The following is a 16,727-nucleotide window of genomic DNA, read 5'->3' as shown; positions in this document are numbered from 1 at the left end:
AAAAAATATTATCATTGGACATTAATTTATGTTCAAGTTCATAACAAAATTAAGATTTTTTTAGAATAGTCCGAGTGATTGTTTCTAAGATGAACATTATGAAGAATACTTTGTATTTGAATTTAGAGGATTAATATGAACGTGAGTCTATATCTTTATTAAAATAAATATTTTAATTATAAAATAAAATATGATTTAAATTTGTAACATCCCAAAACATAATAATAAACTATATAATAATAGTCACAGAAATAATAAAATACAACGATTATAGACTAGGATATAAAGTATAAACTTTACAATCATCCAAAATAACCGTAGAATTTAAAACTTTAGATACAAAAGAGTATTCAAAAACTATACACTAAAATAAATAACCTATCTAAACTAAACAAGAGCATCCTCGCCCTCCAAAGCATGCTTCAGAGGCATCTCATCTCCCTATGCTCACATCACTAGTACAAAAATCGAGTACATCGTCGAATATTTTGGGTTTTTAACGGCAAATTCGCGAACGACGTCATATCAGGAAACGTTAAATTTACGTCGAATTTAAAAAATTCGACGTTAAATTAACATCGAATTTTGTTAATATACGACATTAACTTAACGTCGAATTTTGTCAATATTCGATGTTAATCAATTTTTTTTGTTTTTTTTAATTAATTCTGATCCTTTTTTATAACTCTCAGACCTGAAAAGCAAAAAAGAACAACAAATTTCTGGTGTTTGGTATTTTATAAAGCATGAATTATGAACGTGAACGTGTAGTGTAGTATCAACAACAAACAATAATAACCAACAACAAACAAGTTCAATCAAACAACAACAAACAAGTTCAACACATAAGTTCTGCAAAACGAAAACGAAAACTAACCTTCAAAAGGTGGGTTCATCGGAATAAAGTTTCGTCACCAGTGAGAGAGAAAGCAGAATGCGCCTTTGAAGGAGAAGAGCACGAAAATAATCGGTTAAAACAAACAAAAATCATACATAAAGTAATTAATTAACATGCATTTGTATCAAATGAAAGAAAGATTACATGTGATGCTTGTCAAACTTCGTTCGAGAAAAGTTTGAGAAAAGAAGAAGGTATCGCGCGCTAAGATAAAGTGAATGAATTTTCAATCTCCCGCTCAAATTTTTATTGAATTCACTAACCTTTTGACGTCGAATTTAAAGGGCATTCGACGTTTTATATCCTTTTACGTCGAATTACAATTCTAAACTATGTTTAATAATTGCATTTATTTACAAAAATGTCACCGCTCATTTTTAACGTTAGCTATTCAGTGATTGGACGTTGGACGCGTAACATTATACGTTATTTTTGAACTAGTGCATCCATCGGATGATCATTGCAAAAGAACCACACATACAAAATACAAACACAAGCAGAAGGGTAAGCTAGATATACAAGAAAACATACAGTTTAATAGCACATAACATACACAAGATAAATCAAGCAAAATAACTAAATCAAACATCCTAGCATGTTATGTTCTAGACTTGACTTGTCCGGACTTAGAATGATTGTCGAGCTATGGTGGGTCATGCACTCGTGGTGGCCTCTACTGCTTTGCAAAGTCATTGTCAATGGGTTTCACCCTACCACACTCACGAGGTTAGTCTGTTACGGGCCTTGAGGCATACTAGAAGCCCCCAAGACTAAGACCTCTTACTACTCCTCACGACATGGTTCAATCATCTCTACTTGAGAATGAAAGACCATTGGAGTTTTAAGATAACCCCCAAGACTGAGCTCCTGCATTCATTCTAAACAACCTGGTATCTCACCAAGAGATTCTACACTAAAGCTTACATTCACCACTTTGAGTCACATCCTTTTACTTGTAAATTCACTCATAATAATACTTAATTATATATTATCATACACCTTCAAACACACTTCACAATACATGCAACACTTAACTTAATTCAACTCAAGACAAAGAAATAAAGAGTAGACTAACTTAAACCTTTCGCTCAGCGTACCCTATTCGTAGGGCGAAACCAGGAGTTTCTCGCATAGCGACCTATCTCGTTGTGCGAATTAACTCGTAGAGGTACCAGACCTCAACCCCTCGCATAGCGCCGCCAGATCGTTATGCGAAAGCCCATACAGAGACCAAACTCCCCAAACACTCGTTGTGCGCCCCTTTTCGTTATTCGAATAAACTTGGCATTAATCCCAAACCAACATCAGTCGCTCAGCGTCCAGATTCGCTATGTGAATCACTAGGCATAGAGCAACCCTCTCCAACCATTCGCACAACGCACCAACTCGCTGCGCTAATGCCCAGGCAGAGAGCAAACCTCTCAAGTCATTCGAACAACGCACTAGTTCGCTGTGCTAATGCCCTGGCAAAGAGCATCTCGTCAGGGTGACTCACTGTGCGAATCTATTCGCTCAGCGAGTCTGCATAATCTGCATAACGAAAATCTGCAGAATTATGCAACTCAGCCCCCAATTACCAATTCTATCTATTTTTCCCAAATTATAACACTTCTAGATTGTGTTATATACCTAATTAGACTTGACTAAGTGATTCTAAACCTTCCTAAAACATCAATCTAAAGTGTTTATGGATCAATTCCTACTTTAGAACATCAAATTTATCAACTTAGGAACCCAAATCACAATATGCCACTTTGAAGATGTTTTTGACCATTTTGATGACTCAAACAAGTCACATTTGACTTACTCAAACTGTCCTAACAGACCAATTGAGCCCTCATCTCCAATTTTTCATTTTCACTACCCCACTTCCTTTAAATTAGCTTTAAACTAAGACCACTTATTTTGATTCATAACCATTCACTACTAACACAGATTTAACACTTCTCATGCATCTAAAACAGTCCAAATATCATCCAATTTAGTACATTTTCACAGTTCAAACATGCACATTCAAAACAACCACATTGCATACATGAATTCTAACATAATAAGTTTCAGCCCAATCCTCCTAATACTTATATAAACTTCACACATGCCAGAAAATCATTCAATAAATATAAAGAAAATCCAGCTTCCCTTACCTCACTCAAGCTCTACACAGGTCATAGAACCCCAACTGAAACTTGCACCACAAGGAAACTTAACATAAACCTACAATTCACCGATTGGTGATAGAAAACAACTCTTAGAACTTAAATTGAGCTGAGAATTGAAGAGAGAAACTGTTATACACATGCAATAGAAACACTTGCATGATCAAGGTTCAAGAATGTACGGGAAAAAGGGGAAAACGACTTACCGACCCAGAATAAGAAATTGATCAGTCTAGATTGTTGCCCTTGATGCTAGGATTGTCTAGGCACTTCCTGATCGTCAATCAGAGACTCCAATTGTAAGAAAAGTTAGAGAGAAGGCAGAGAAAGGAAAGGAAACAGTATTTTAGAGAGATGATATATATTTAGATAATGAACCGAGTTTTAAAAATTTCTATATATATTATAAAATTATTTTATAATAAAATACTCAGTCTCATTATTTTAATACAGTTATCTATTCTAATACTTCATTCTCTAAGTTCTAACAAAAGTAACGTAGATTAAACTGTTTCTTAATAAAAAGACTTAAAAAACTTGAATTGCATCTCCTTTAATATGTATATTGGATTGGATAAAAACAATTATTATTATGTTTTAAATTCTAAATATCCGCTTCTTTTATTTTATTGAACAAGATAAATCGATATGAAAAAAATGTACTAGAGCATAACTCGTTTTTTATGAAAAGAAATTATAATTCTTAAAATTGAAAGTAATAACATTTTGTTAAAATATATATGTTTTAGAATTTATATATCTACATGTAAAATTTTAAATTAATTTTACTTCTTCAAATTTATTTTAAAAATACATGTTTTATTTTAATTTTTTGAGATTTGGAATATTTTTTTAGTCATATTGATATTGACCTATTTTCAACATATGTCGGGACATGCCTAAAAGATGTAAGAGAGTTACTCCCTCTACCACCTCAAATTTCTCCTTATACCTCCACATTTTTTAAAAATTCCAAAATTATTCCTTATATTTACAAAAATCCTACACCCCCACTTTTTTTGTTCAAAGATCCGTTTGGACTTGAGATCCGTGGGCTTCAACATCATGCATCAGATCTTTCAAGAGCAGACTTCACAGCTTTAATGTTACACATGATGTTGAAAATCAATTTGCAGCAAAACTGAAATCAATTTGTCCGCTAAAAAATCAGGCAAAAAATGCAGGCACCACTATGGATCCTTCTTCAGCAACTTTCAACAATACATATTACAGGTTGATCCTCCAAAATAAGGGCTTGTTTTCTTTTGATCAAGCAGTGCTCTATCGGGGATCCTAGGACCTGTAAATCTTGTCGCGGACCTGCTGCTATCGAAGCGGTAAATCTTCATGTTTAGATAGGGGAAGGTGGACTTGATGCTGGAGAAGAGTTCACGAGCGTCATCGTTTGCAGAGAGAAAGTGGAAGGAAAGATTTTTCTGGCAGGTTGAATGCTGGAGCATGGAGAGGACCGCTGCCATGGTGCCGCGGAGGTAGTTTGCATTGAGGGACATGGCAACGATAATGATGTGGTCGGGGGTAGACGAATGTCAAGATGAAGCCCAAATGAATCTTCACATTCGTTGAAGTCCAAACGGATCTCCCATATCTGTGATATGCAGGGTAAAATGGGAATGTAGAGGTGTAGGAAGCAAGACGTGGTGGTGGAGGGAGTAACCCTCAATATGTAATATGTAAAAATGACTTGGTCAAACACATTTAAACTATTTTGTTTATCAGACCCATTTTTGCAAATTTATTAAAAATAGTAATTAAATGTTTAAAATTGCACTGTTTTAGAAAAATAACAGGATATTCGGTATAAAAAAAAGTTTCATTATTTGTATATATACAATGGCGTCAATCAAATTCAAAGTTAAACAAATTAATAAACTATTCAGACATTCTGCTATTAGGACTATCCACTCAACAAAGTTTTTACATTAGTAAACAATTTGAAATTTTTTTTCTAATGTGAAGACATATTACTTATTACTAATTACTAACGAATATGATAATTCTCCAATGAATATGAACATTTTTAATTTTAATTAAAATAAATTGATTGAGAATTTTTTACCATTGAAATTTCAGTGAAAAAAAATAGTAGGATTTAAGAATGAAAATAATTGGTCTGTTTTTTTCAAGACATCAAAATATAAATTTATTATAAAGTTAGGTATCCTTGGCTTGTTAGTGTCTGTATTGTAGTTTTTTTTAGGTTTAATACCTCTTTTGGTCCCTAGAAAGGGGGCCAAAGTTCAATGTGGTCCCACCTTTTTTTAGAAGTTCAATGTGATCCCACCTTTTGTAAAAAGTGTGCAATCAAGTCCTTTTTGCAAACGGCGTGAAGTTTTTAACGGAGCAGCTGACAGGGTGGACTGAGTATCATTACGTGGCTTTGTGTGGGTAAGACGTGGCAAAGAGAGGGTGATACGTGGCTGTGAGGGGGTAAATTTGGTAATATTAGTGAGGTTAGGAAATCAAAAGTTAGGGTTTCAGGAGTTTTAGAGAAATTGCTAATTTGGGATACGAATGGCTTCTTCTGAAGGGTGTTCATCGTGTTCGAGAAGTTGGGGCAAAGGATCTTCTGGGTGGTCCCATGGTTGTGGTGTGAGAGGAGGTGGGATAATCCCTACTTGTTACTGTGGTGATGTTGCTGTAACCAAAGTGGCGAGAACTACGAAGAATGCTGGGAGAAATTTCTGGGGTTGTCCACGTTACAAGGTTTGAATTATACCCGTTTGAGTTAAAGTTTTTTTGAATTGATGATGCATTTGTTGATAGAATCCATAACTTGGTGAATAACAGGGTGGATCTGCAATTGGCAGCTCGTGTAACTTTTTCAAGTGGTGTGTTGAAGAGAAAGTTGATGAAAAAGATTGCACAATGGTGAGGAGGATAAGTCAGCTGGAAAAATCAGTGCAGGACTTGCAGAAAATGATGAAGATCTTAGTTGTAGCTTTGTGTGTGTGTATTGTGGTGTGCCTTGTTCAGGTTCTGTCTAGGTTCATTTAGTTAGATTGTAAGGTGTAAGATGAATTATGCAATTCAATGTATTACGTATTGACTATTTTAATGAGTAAATTTTAGTGATTAATGTTGAAATCAGTCCCCCTGATGTTTTAACAATGTTGAAATCAGTCCCCCTGATGTTTTAACAATGTTGAAATCAGTCCCCTGATGTTTTAAAAATGTTGAAATGAGTCCCCCATTTGCTTTAAAACTGTTCACCAAGGTCACCAAATAATGCATATGATGCTGAATATTGGCACATAAAACAAATACATAAAACAAATACATAAAACAAATACATAAAACAAGTACATAAAACAAATACATAAAAGCAGTTTCATTCATTACGACACATAAAAGAAATACAGAAAATCAGTTCAGTAAGTACGTTAAGTATGTATTACACCACCATGTAAGAAATAGTACATATTACAGCACCACAAAATTTAAATATCTAATAACAATTCTTCTGACTTTGCATCTAAGTACGTTTTCTTCTAACTTTGCATTTTGTTGGCCGGGGTGATTGGGGACTTGGAGGTGGCTGTGATGGTTCAGGGGTTGGTGAACTTGGAGGTGGCTGTGATGGTTGTGTTGTTTCTACTGGCTGGGGATTTAAAGGGCAGTTACTCTTGTTGTGCCCCATGTTACGACAAAGACTACATTTTTTCTTATGGCCACCAACACGCATTTGAGTCTGATCTTTAGTTAGCTCCCATGCTTCCAACCTCCTTTTTTTCTTTGGCCTCCCAGGCATCTTCCTGATCAGTGGTGGTAGTACATCATTGAAATTTGTCTTTTCCCATAGTAGGTGGCCATTGAGTGGAAAAATGATGGACGCATAGACCTCTTCATAGGTGGATCTTGTGAACACATTGGGGACAAAAGTCTGTGGATCAACGTTGGAGAAGTTCATTGCTGCAATTGCATGACAGCATGGAATGGCACTAATCATCCACTTTCTGCAGCTACACTCCTTTGTGTCCAGGTCCAGTGTGAACTTGTTCCCAACTGAAGAAGTATGCCTAACCTCAAAAATCTTTCGTGCAGACCAGCTGAAACAAATGAAGCACATCAACAATGTAGATAAATAACTTGTATATAAAATAAATGGAGTTATATTACCTTGGCACCCAATATCTTGACAGATTACATTCCTTCTCAAGTCTCTTCTTTATCTTTGGGCATATTGTGAACTCCATAGATGCCACCTTGGTTCTATTGGTGGCCCACCTTTTCATGAGATAAACTCTGATATCCTCCATCATGGTTATAATAGGTTTTCCTCTTGAATGAATAAGAACACTGTTGAAAGCTTCACTGATGTTGTTATCTAGTGTATCAGTCATTGCTTGACCTGTGAAGCGAGATCTTGACCAAAACCTGTTGCACACTCAAATGGGTTACAATGCATCAGGGACAGTAAATTGTATGTAATGGCTAATGGGTTACCTCGGGGGAATGGCTATGAGGTATTTATATGCTTCAATATTGACTTCTTTAATTTTCAGCATCTCTCTCTCCCAAGCCTGTGGATATGTGCTTGTGGCAGCTGTCCACATCAGGTTTTTTAAAATTTGACCACCAAACCTTTTTCTAAAGTTTGCATACAGGTGCCTCATACAGAATCTTTGTTCTGCCCCAGGAAGAAGCTCTTGGATAGCTGGGACCAACCCCTGCACAAATAATTTTAGTCATAAAACAAGATCCTTTAACAAAGCATTAACTAAAATTGAATATAAGGTGTATATTTACCTTCTGCTGGTCTGACATCCACGTGCACCCCCCACATACTTCACTACCACCGAGGTCTTCAATTAATAATTGCAAGAACCATGTCCAGCTGTCTTTGTTCTCCACTTCTACTACTGCATAGGCAAGTGGTAGCATTTGATCGTTTGGGTCCCTACCAACAGCAGTGAGAAGCTCTCCCTTGTAATAACCTTTCAAAAAACATCCGTCTAAACATATTATGGGCCTACAACTTTTGAAGCTGTCTTTACAAGCTTTCAGACAAACATACATTCTTTGGAAGATTGTATCACCATTATGCGAGTCAACTTTAATCTGCACTGTTGAACCTGGGTTACACCTCAACAACTCATGTCCATAGTCGTATATCCTTTTATACTGTTCTTTGAAATCTCCTTCAAGCTGTCTTGTGGCAATTAACTTTGCCCTTCGTGCCTTGGATATTGACACATTTGTATTCCATTTTCTTAATGCTTTAGTACGAATATCATTCACCTTTAAGTTAGGATTGTCAACTAAAGACCTATCTATTTCTTCACTCAACCACTGAGCATTCATTAGTTTGATGTTAAGTTGCCTACTACAACCGTGAGTATCAATTATCTTCCTTAATTGCCAAATTTTGCGTGATGGCAAGTACCCACAGTAAGCTACCCATGGGCACTTCCCTTGGCCACCCATGCAGCGCACCCTCACCCTACGCTTATCATTCTTCACAAATTTTAGATCCCTCCCAGCATGAACAGCATACCTTCTAATAGCATCCTTAAACTCTTCCTTCCCACTGAAAATGGTGCCCACTTCCCACTTGTAATCTGCCATGGACTTCTGTTTTGTATATTTTGAGAAACCACCCATACATAATCTATCCTCGTTGTAATCCTCCTCACTTGAACTGTTTTCAGGAGTTACAAGCATATCAGACTCCCAATCATCATCTGACAAACCCCTGCATTGTTGTTGGGTTTCTTCATCATTGTCTGCATCCACATACTCATCACCACTGAGATCATCCATTCCAGGTTCATCATCACTGTCCCCTCCATCCTCAATGTTTTCTTCCAATTCTTGTTCACTATGAACCTCCCCTCCATCCTCAATGTCTGCTTCCAATTCTTGTGCAGTATGAACCTCCCCTCCATCCTCAATGTCAACTTCCACTTCTTGTTCAGTAGGAACCTCCCCTCCATCCTCAATGTCAACTTCCACCTCTTGTTCAGTACGAACCTCCCCTCCCTCCTCAATGTCCACTTCCAATTCTTCTTCACTTTCAACCTCCCTTCCATCCTCCCTTCCATCCTCAATGTGCACTTCCACTAATCCCTCATTCTCAACCTCAACATCTTCTGCATCCTCCTTGTCTTCCTCCCAGACATTTTCATTCTCACCATCCTCATTGTCACCCTCAACATGTGCTTCTCCTCCAACGTCACTACCCTCACCACTGTCTGCTGGACCTTCACATACGTACAAAATCTCATTGTCATCATTTTCTACAATAGCTGGTTCGTCCACCCCATGCACAACATACAGGTTCACTTTCCCCAAATAATTAGCCACCTTCATCATGTTCATGGCTCCTTTATCATCATCAAGCTTATGTAAAACATGTTGGATATTGTAATATAATTCTTTTACTTCCATGTAACCCAGATCTTTAAGTGAACCTAATACTCCAAAATAACACCATTTATCGGGATCTACGTCCCAATAAACTATCTCCCCACCCATATACTTAAAGGGGACTTCTTTGATCAAGGTCCCACCGTGATGGACCACAACCTGAAACATGTCATCACCCATCCCTACCCCAACCCTGCAAATGCAAACGGGGACCACTAATTTAAGTTAAACTAATATCTATGGGACCACTATGAACCATCAAAACAAGACAACTTTTCACCCCTACTTAATCCCCCTATAAAGCGACAACAGTGATAACATATACAACAAATACATATCATAAACCCTAACCTGATTTGCGGTTTCCAATTTGAGCTTCAGATTTGTGGTCTCCAATTCGCGCTTGAGATCCTGAATGTGCACTTCGTCCACGATGATCAATCACAAATTAGCAATTTCTCTAAAACTCCTGAACCCTAATTTCTGATTTCCTAACCTCACTAATATTACCAAATTGACCCTCTCACAGCCACGTATCACCCTCTCTTTGCCACGTCTTACCCACACAAAGCCACGTAATGATACTCAGTCCACCCTGTCAGCTGCTCCGTTAAAAACTTCACGCCGTTTGCAAAAAGGACTTGATTGCACACTTTTTACAAAAGGTGGGATCACATTGAACTTCTAAAAAAAGGTGGGACCACATTGAACTTTGGCCCCCTTTCTAGGGACCAAAAGAGGTATTAAACCTTTTTTTTATTAAGTTTCATTTTGGTGAGTTATCTACATCGATCCTAGTCAGCTTTGTTAAAATAAGAAAAAAAAATTGAGTTATTGAATAGTTTTAAAATAAAGGAATCAATATGAACATCATGACATATGATAATGAATTTGAGAAACTTAATAAATTATACAACGAATTCCATAATATAATGCTTGAATTCATGAATCAAGTTTAATGTCATACGATAGTGGCAACAAAATTCCAAAAGAAAAGTGGTTCCACGGTTTTCTTTATTGTATATGAGAACATAACTATTGAAACATTACATAAATATGATCTTGTTTATTTTAAGAAATAAAGATGCCAAAGTAAAAAGTTTTGAAAAAAAAGTTTTTGAAATCGATTTTAAAACAAAAAAAATCACAAAAATTGATTCTTGAACAAATGTGAGGAGTAGATAACCAATCCTATCTAAAATCATAAATAAGAGAATCGATTCTCGTTCCGCAAATGATAAGAATTGATTCTTTGTGAATGTAGATGGATAAAAATTTATTTTACTTTCTCTAGAAATAGTTCGAGAATAGATCCTCGACGAGAAGAGGGCACCACCACATAGGTCTAAATGTGTCATCCACACTTAAAAAACAAGTGAAAGGCGTTTTAGTATAGCACAATGCATGAACAAAAATTACTCACTCATGCAAAATAATCTCAAATGCATCTACTTGAACAGTGAATAGATGAAAACATAATATAAGTGATGAAACTTCTAGAAACTTCTAAGAAGATATATAATATTTTTGTTTTACCATTAATTCATGTGTCATCTTTGTACTTTCTTAAATTAGTTTCTTCTATATTACCTACATACCAAAATAAACAAGTACATCACGAAAAGTAGTTCTTTTTAACATATCAAAAATTTAAAATAAAAAACGTTAAAATAATATTAACATCAATAAAAAAATTAAGATTTGTTCAAATATTTAAAGGAGTACTTTATTGTTTAATTTAAAATAAATATTGTTCATTTTTTTCTTTTTCAATGTATATAAATTCTTTCGGCGAGAATTGAAAAAATAATTTAAGAGCAGTAATGATTTCATATATAACATTCAATTATTTTATTATTAGAAGGTTAAGTTATAAATATTTTTTTAATCTAGTTTCATTTAATAAAAACTAGTATCTTTCCAAAACATTTATTTATTGTATATTCTTTTTATGTATTCTTTCTATATTTCTGATTTCATCCTTTATTTATTTGAAGATCAAAGTTAATCTTATGACTTTTGATATAAAGGATAACATAATCATCTTATTAGAGTAAGTTTACATTTTGTTTTCTTTTTCTTTGGTCAATCTTTGGTTTTATACATGTAATGTCTTGAAGGATTGTGTGACTTTAGGTAGCTCAAAGTGAATCTTTATTTTTTGTGATTATGAAGTATATTTAAATAATTTATCTGAGTTTTTTTTTATCTAGTTAGAATTACCTGTGAACATTGAATTTTGTGGAGCACTTGTAGTCTAGAAAGTCGATAACAAGGTAAGGAAAGATAGTAAATTATAATTATATTTGAATTGTTTAATTGTTGTTTTGGGACTATAATTCATTATTTGAATGAGAGTAGGATAGTTATGAAAACTCATTTGTTTTATTAAGATTTTTAGAAATGTTGAATGTCAAGTAATTGTTTTGCATTGAGATTTATTATGTGGATTGATTTGTGATTTGAAAATTGATGTATCAGTTTGATCAAGTGACTCCCTCTAAGACCTTTTTTTAACCAGAATGTAAGTGTTTTAACATGAGAAATGAGTAAAATTACCCAAATGGTTCACTTGGTGATCTCATATATATTTGTCTCTAAATAATTATGCAGACTAGCTACGGGAGTATTTTATTTGCCAGATGAAATGGTTTTGAAAATTCCAAAGAGAAAGAGTGGTGTTACTCGTTGGGTCAAATTAAACTCACTGAATGAGTATGTGAAACAAACTCCCAATGACCTTATTTGTTGGATATGAGAGACCCTCGCTAAACGAAAAACTTTTGTAAAAGTCTGGTGAGTTTAAGATGAGTGTGGTTTTTGGGAGGGCTTGAGTTTCACAAGGCAAATTTTAAAAAAAATTGTTTCAATACTCACCCCCTAAATGAGTCATTATCTTTGCTAAGTGAAAATATTTTTAAAAATTCCAAAGAGCTCTAATAGTATGATTTTGTTAGGGGAGACATGTTACCCATTAAGCGAGCTCAGCTCCAAAGGTAGTTCGTTAGGTGGGAAAATGAAGGCACTAAGTGAGATTAATTGTTTTAATGTGTGAAAATTAAAGTTAAAATATTTTTGAACTTATACTTATTTAAATAAATGTTTGACATGAGGTATGTGATGTATGAATTGTGTGGATAATGAGAGTATGGTAGCTTATAGTGAGGAGGTGATATAGTAAGTTAAGTTTAGAGTATATTAAATGGTGATTTAATGATATTATCTTGATTATACTAGAATCCAACTCACAAAAATAAATATATCCACTCGGAAGAGTTAAAGGAGGTTTCTACCATCTAAAGATTCAATATGAAAAATAATCGAACTTGGTAAGTATAAGAAATTTATCTTGTCATACTAATAGAGAGGACATTGGTCATAATTCATGTATTGTTTTGTGTAGGAGGAGAAAAGTATGAAAGGTGCAAAATCTTGTTTTTCAAAAATAAAATCAAATGTCTATGTTTTAAAAAAGCTTACAAGACTAAATTAGTTTGGGATTGTCTTATTTGGTATTAATACAAACATGTTTTGTGTTATGTTAGATATTTATTTTTTATTAAGATATATTTAATGTGCTGATTTATATTTTAGATGATACATTATAGTTTGGCTAACTTACCTTATTTTTTTGATATGACTGAAAGGTTTTAAATTCATCGTACATATACTTAGTAGTATATTTATGCTAACTATGATTGGTACAACAAAAATATTAAAAATTAGTTATTAAATGATGAAAATTAAAGAGTAAAAATATATAAATAAACTGTTTTTTAAATCATCAAGAGCTTATATAAAATTGGATTGGTAATGAATTAGACGAGGCATTTATTAAAAATCTTATAACTGAAAATAGACGTAATTCATTAATCAGATTTCTCTATGAAGACTCGCCAAATTAGCAGCATAAATATACAACATTCACTTAAACTTAAATTTGCTTCGTTAAAATAAGTATTCATTTTAAAGTAAACATACAATGTTAATCCACGGTATATATCCCTTTAGAAAGAAACTGCAAGCCACTCCTGAACAATGTTTTGTTTTCTTTATCATCATCACTCGTGAACAATGTTAATGTTATGAAAGATATATTAAAAAAATCCAATTATATATCCTCTAAGCATGAAGGGAGGAAATTAAGAATAAAAAATTTAAAATATACAACTCAAAATTGATAATTAACAATTATAGATTATTCGTTAGAAACATTTCATTATAAATTACAGGTTAAGAAACGAGACAATAATTTCAATTGTTTTATGGAATACTGAAACCTGAAAGCTTTGTCCCATTTTCAATTTTAGTTTTACAAAAAGCTTTACCCCGACTTTGGTTTCAGGAACATTTTAGAAAAAAAAAATCAAACATTTGGAAAACTTCCCTAAATACAAACTTTGGAAAACTTCCTTAACTGAATTTCACCCAAAAATTAGTCCATTGGAAGTAGTTGAAAGCATCAAGTAGTGGATGACTAAACTCCCCACGGAAGCCCCATTTATATATAAGGATACACATGATACAAGTCTTGATCAACCATTGAACAACTACAAGGCCTGTTCTTACAAATCCCATTCCCACTTTATTAAAAATTACATCAGCCTGTTCTTATAATTTATTATTTCAATCATACTAGTCTATCAAAGTCATCTTACTACACTTTTATCCAATAGATACCATATTTTCTTATAAGGTGTAAAGTAAAAATTGAAACTACAAAATTTTGAGAAAAGCACATTAATGTCGAATAACATTGGAGGAAAAAAAATGAAGTGCTCGCTATCGATTGATAAAATTACTTTCTATTCATCTGGCCAACAATAAAGACTCTTGGAATGGGATATTGCCCTCACGTATATAGGGTTTTGTTAAACATTTATATCAAACAACGCGGACTAAATTTCAAAGCAGTAATAATTCCATTGAGACGACACGGGTAAAAACTAGACCGATATTTATTTTATAACAGTTATTCGGTAGAAACCACCTGAAATCTTTCAACATGCAATAAATAACGAAAACTAGAACAAGAAAATAAATAGGTTGATCAGAAATGTAATTGCAACAGATATATTAAAAACCCACTAAAAATCACGGCCAAGAATCTCTCCAATAAAAATTTTATAGAACAAAACACGTTTTAAATTCAAAAACTGGCTACAAACTATCTAAAGAAGACCTAATCAAACAAACCGAATCCCATATCGTCGTCGCTTTCTTCCTTCACTTCTTCCTGTAAACACAAATTGAAAGCAACCTTGAATAAATAATGAATACAAGGGCAAGATGAATAATAATCACGGCACAAGAACAAAATGGCATCAAATGTCCGCAGTGCATACTGCCAACACTAAAAATTCAAGAGCTGTGAAATGTCCGAGCAATGCATGTAAGCTTTCCAACTAACTCAATAGCCGAATATAATATTATATAAAGCAAATTCAAAACGAGCCTTACATATTTTGACCATTCATTATGTACAAAACAAGTTTTTGAAAAACAAGAAAAACACTGATTATCATTGCCTCAAAAATAAAATCAAACCTCATTCCAATATAATGGCTAGCTTTCATCATATTTTCCCAAGAATGATAAGATGTTACAACAAATCCCTTACACAGATACAGAAAAACCAATCACAAGTTCCAGAAAAATTATGCAATGTCTAACTGGATCTGCTATCAAGGCCAAACACAAAATTCAACGAGAACCACTCAAGAATATAAAATAAAATAGAGAATACCCAACAAAACTAGGCCGACTATGACCCACAACACAACTCTTTTAATCGTGTCGCAGCTGCTTTTTATGTTTGAAGCTTGCCGGTTATTTCTATGAAGCAAAATATCATTCGCCTCTAATTGCTAATTTTCAAGTTAGAAAATATAATTCACAAATATGCAATTATTCCTCTCCTAGACAATTTGACCAAGTCACTCAGTTTGCCTCGCAATGGTATATACAATCGAGTGCTGACTTTTCAAACTGTATCTAACATTACACATCACTATGACATCAATAACCTCAAACCATTTTCAACATTGTTCCGTCACCGGAACACAATTAACCATTCGCTAGCAACACACGTTAAACAACATATTCACGACATTTTACCTTCTTTTCCTCAGCGGCGGGTGCTGCGGCACCGGCACCAGCACCACCGGCGGCGGGAGCGGCAACGGCAACGGCGGCACCTCCGCCTGAACCGGCGTTCAAGATAAGGTCTTCGATGTTCTTATTCTGAGCGAGCTTGGCGAAGAGGCTTGGCCAGTAGGACTCGACGGAGACATTGGCAGCCTTCAACAAAGCGTTGATCTTCTCGGCCTAGAAAAGGAACACAGAAATTGAGATCTACGATTGAGGAAGAATTATAATGGAAGAAGGGTTAAAAGAAAATAGTAAACTCACGGTGACTGAGATTTCCTCGTCGTGGAGAATCAAAACGGATAAGATGCAGCCCTGAACACCGGTATCCATAGCAGCCATTGCTGGATCGATTAGAAGCTCCTGCTGCTTGCGAAGTATAAGAGATACAAAACTAGGGTTTTGACAAGGATGACAATTGAATATATAATGTTGGCAGAGTCTAAGTAGGGTTTCCCTTCGTTTTGGTTACTGTTACATGGGCCTTCGACCTAATTTGGGCTGGCTACTTTTTTTATTTAAGAAATTTAAAAAATCACATATTTCATAAAAATACATTTTACTTTTTAATAACTTTTAAGTGAGATTATTAACATTTTAACTAATCTATTCACATTTATTTTTTATTTTCGTTAACCTTTAATCTTGTCTTTAGATTTTTTCTTTTCCAATGAATATTTACTTTGTGCATTGTTTTTTTTTTCCAACCAAAACGCCTTTGAAATGTGATAAGTAAATGGTAAAATTAAATTAAATATGTGAATATGGTGGAATTATTTAATTAACAAAAAAAATTAATTTATAAAAAAATAAGTATATTATCAAATTTTTAACTTGGTAATTTTTTTTTATTTTAAACAACTTTGAAAATAACCTAAAAAAAATTGAAATTATAAACAAGTACATGTATAATATAATGTTATGGTATTAGTTTATTTTCTATAATTCACTTACTTTAACTATCCGTGTCAGATCCTAAAATAAGGTAGTCCTAATTTTTAAGTCAAAATTTGTGTTGATGATGTAATTTTTTTTAAAAAATGAACTCACTTTAGGTACTAGTTTTTTAAGTAACAATAACATAGTATCAATACTGTTGCAGTTGACTAGTCATTACAGTTTTTTATTTTCTTGTGCAT

General features: G+C 34.0%; 3 protein-coding genes across 3 annotated transcripts; 1 reads left to right on the top strand and 2 right to left on the bottom strand.

The window, feature by feature from the left end:
* Window positions 1-5,558: 5,558 nt before the first annotated feature.
* Window positions 5,559-6,159, top strand: LOC148203895 (uncharacterized). The gene is made up of 2 exons (XM_088106013.1): window positions 5,559-5,778; window positions 5,863-6,159. The coding sequence occupies exons 1-2, from the start codon at window positions 5,587-5,589 to the stop codon at window positions 6,067-6,069; spliced, it is 399 nt and encodes a 132-aa protein (XP_087962139.1). The 5' UTR covers window positions 5,559-5,586; the 3' UTR covers window positions 6,070-6,159.
* A 261-nt stretch (window positions 6,160-6,420) lies between these two features.
* On the bottom strand, window positions 6,421-9,789 carry LOC148203894 (uncharacterized). Its single transcript, XM_088107962.1, has 4 exons — window positions 7,822-9,789; window positions 7,519-7,742; window positions 7,192-7,449; window positions 6,421-7,121 (listed from the first exon to the last, which is right to left on the bottom strand). Exons 1-4 carry the CDS (start codon window positions 9,619-9,621, stop codon window positions 6,548-6,550), a joined length of 2,856 nt encoding a protein of 951 aa, XP_087964088.1. The 5' UTR covers window positions 9,622-9,789; the 3' UTR covers window positions 6,421-6,547.
* Window positions 9,790-14,466: 4,677 nt separating this feature from the next.
* On the bottom strand, window positions 14,467-16,013 carry LOC124824953 (60S acidic ribosomal protein family). Its single transcript, XM_047297473.2, has 3 exons — window positions 15,853-16,013; window positions 15,559-15,768; window positions 14,467-14,677 (listed from the first exon to the last, which is right to left on the bottom strand). Exons 1-3 carry the CDS (start codon window positions 15,928-15,930, stop codon window positions 14,624-14,626), a joined length of 342 nt encoding a protein of 113 aa, XP_047153429.1. The 5' UTR covers window positions 15,931-16,013; the 3' UTR covers window positions 14,467-14,623.
* Between the last annotated feature and the right edge of the window lie 714 nt (window positions 16,014-16,727).

The sequence above is a fragment of the Vigna umbellata genome, chromosome 2, assembly GCF_029865625.1.
Source record: "Vigna umbellata cultivar VRB3 chromosome 2, Vumbellata_1.0, whole genome shotgun sequence".
Classification (NCBI taxonomy): domain Eukaryota; kingdom Viridiplantae; phylum Streptophyta; class Magnoliopsida; order Fabales; family Fabaceae; genus Vigna; species Vigna umbellata.
Note: the sequence above shows the minus strand (reverse complement) of the source record. Positions and strands in the feature narration are given on the sequence as shown.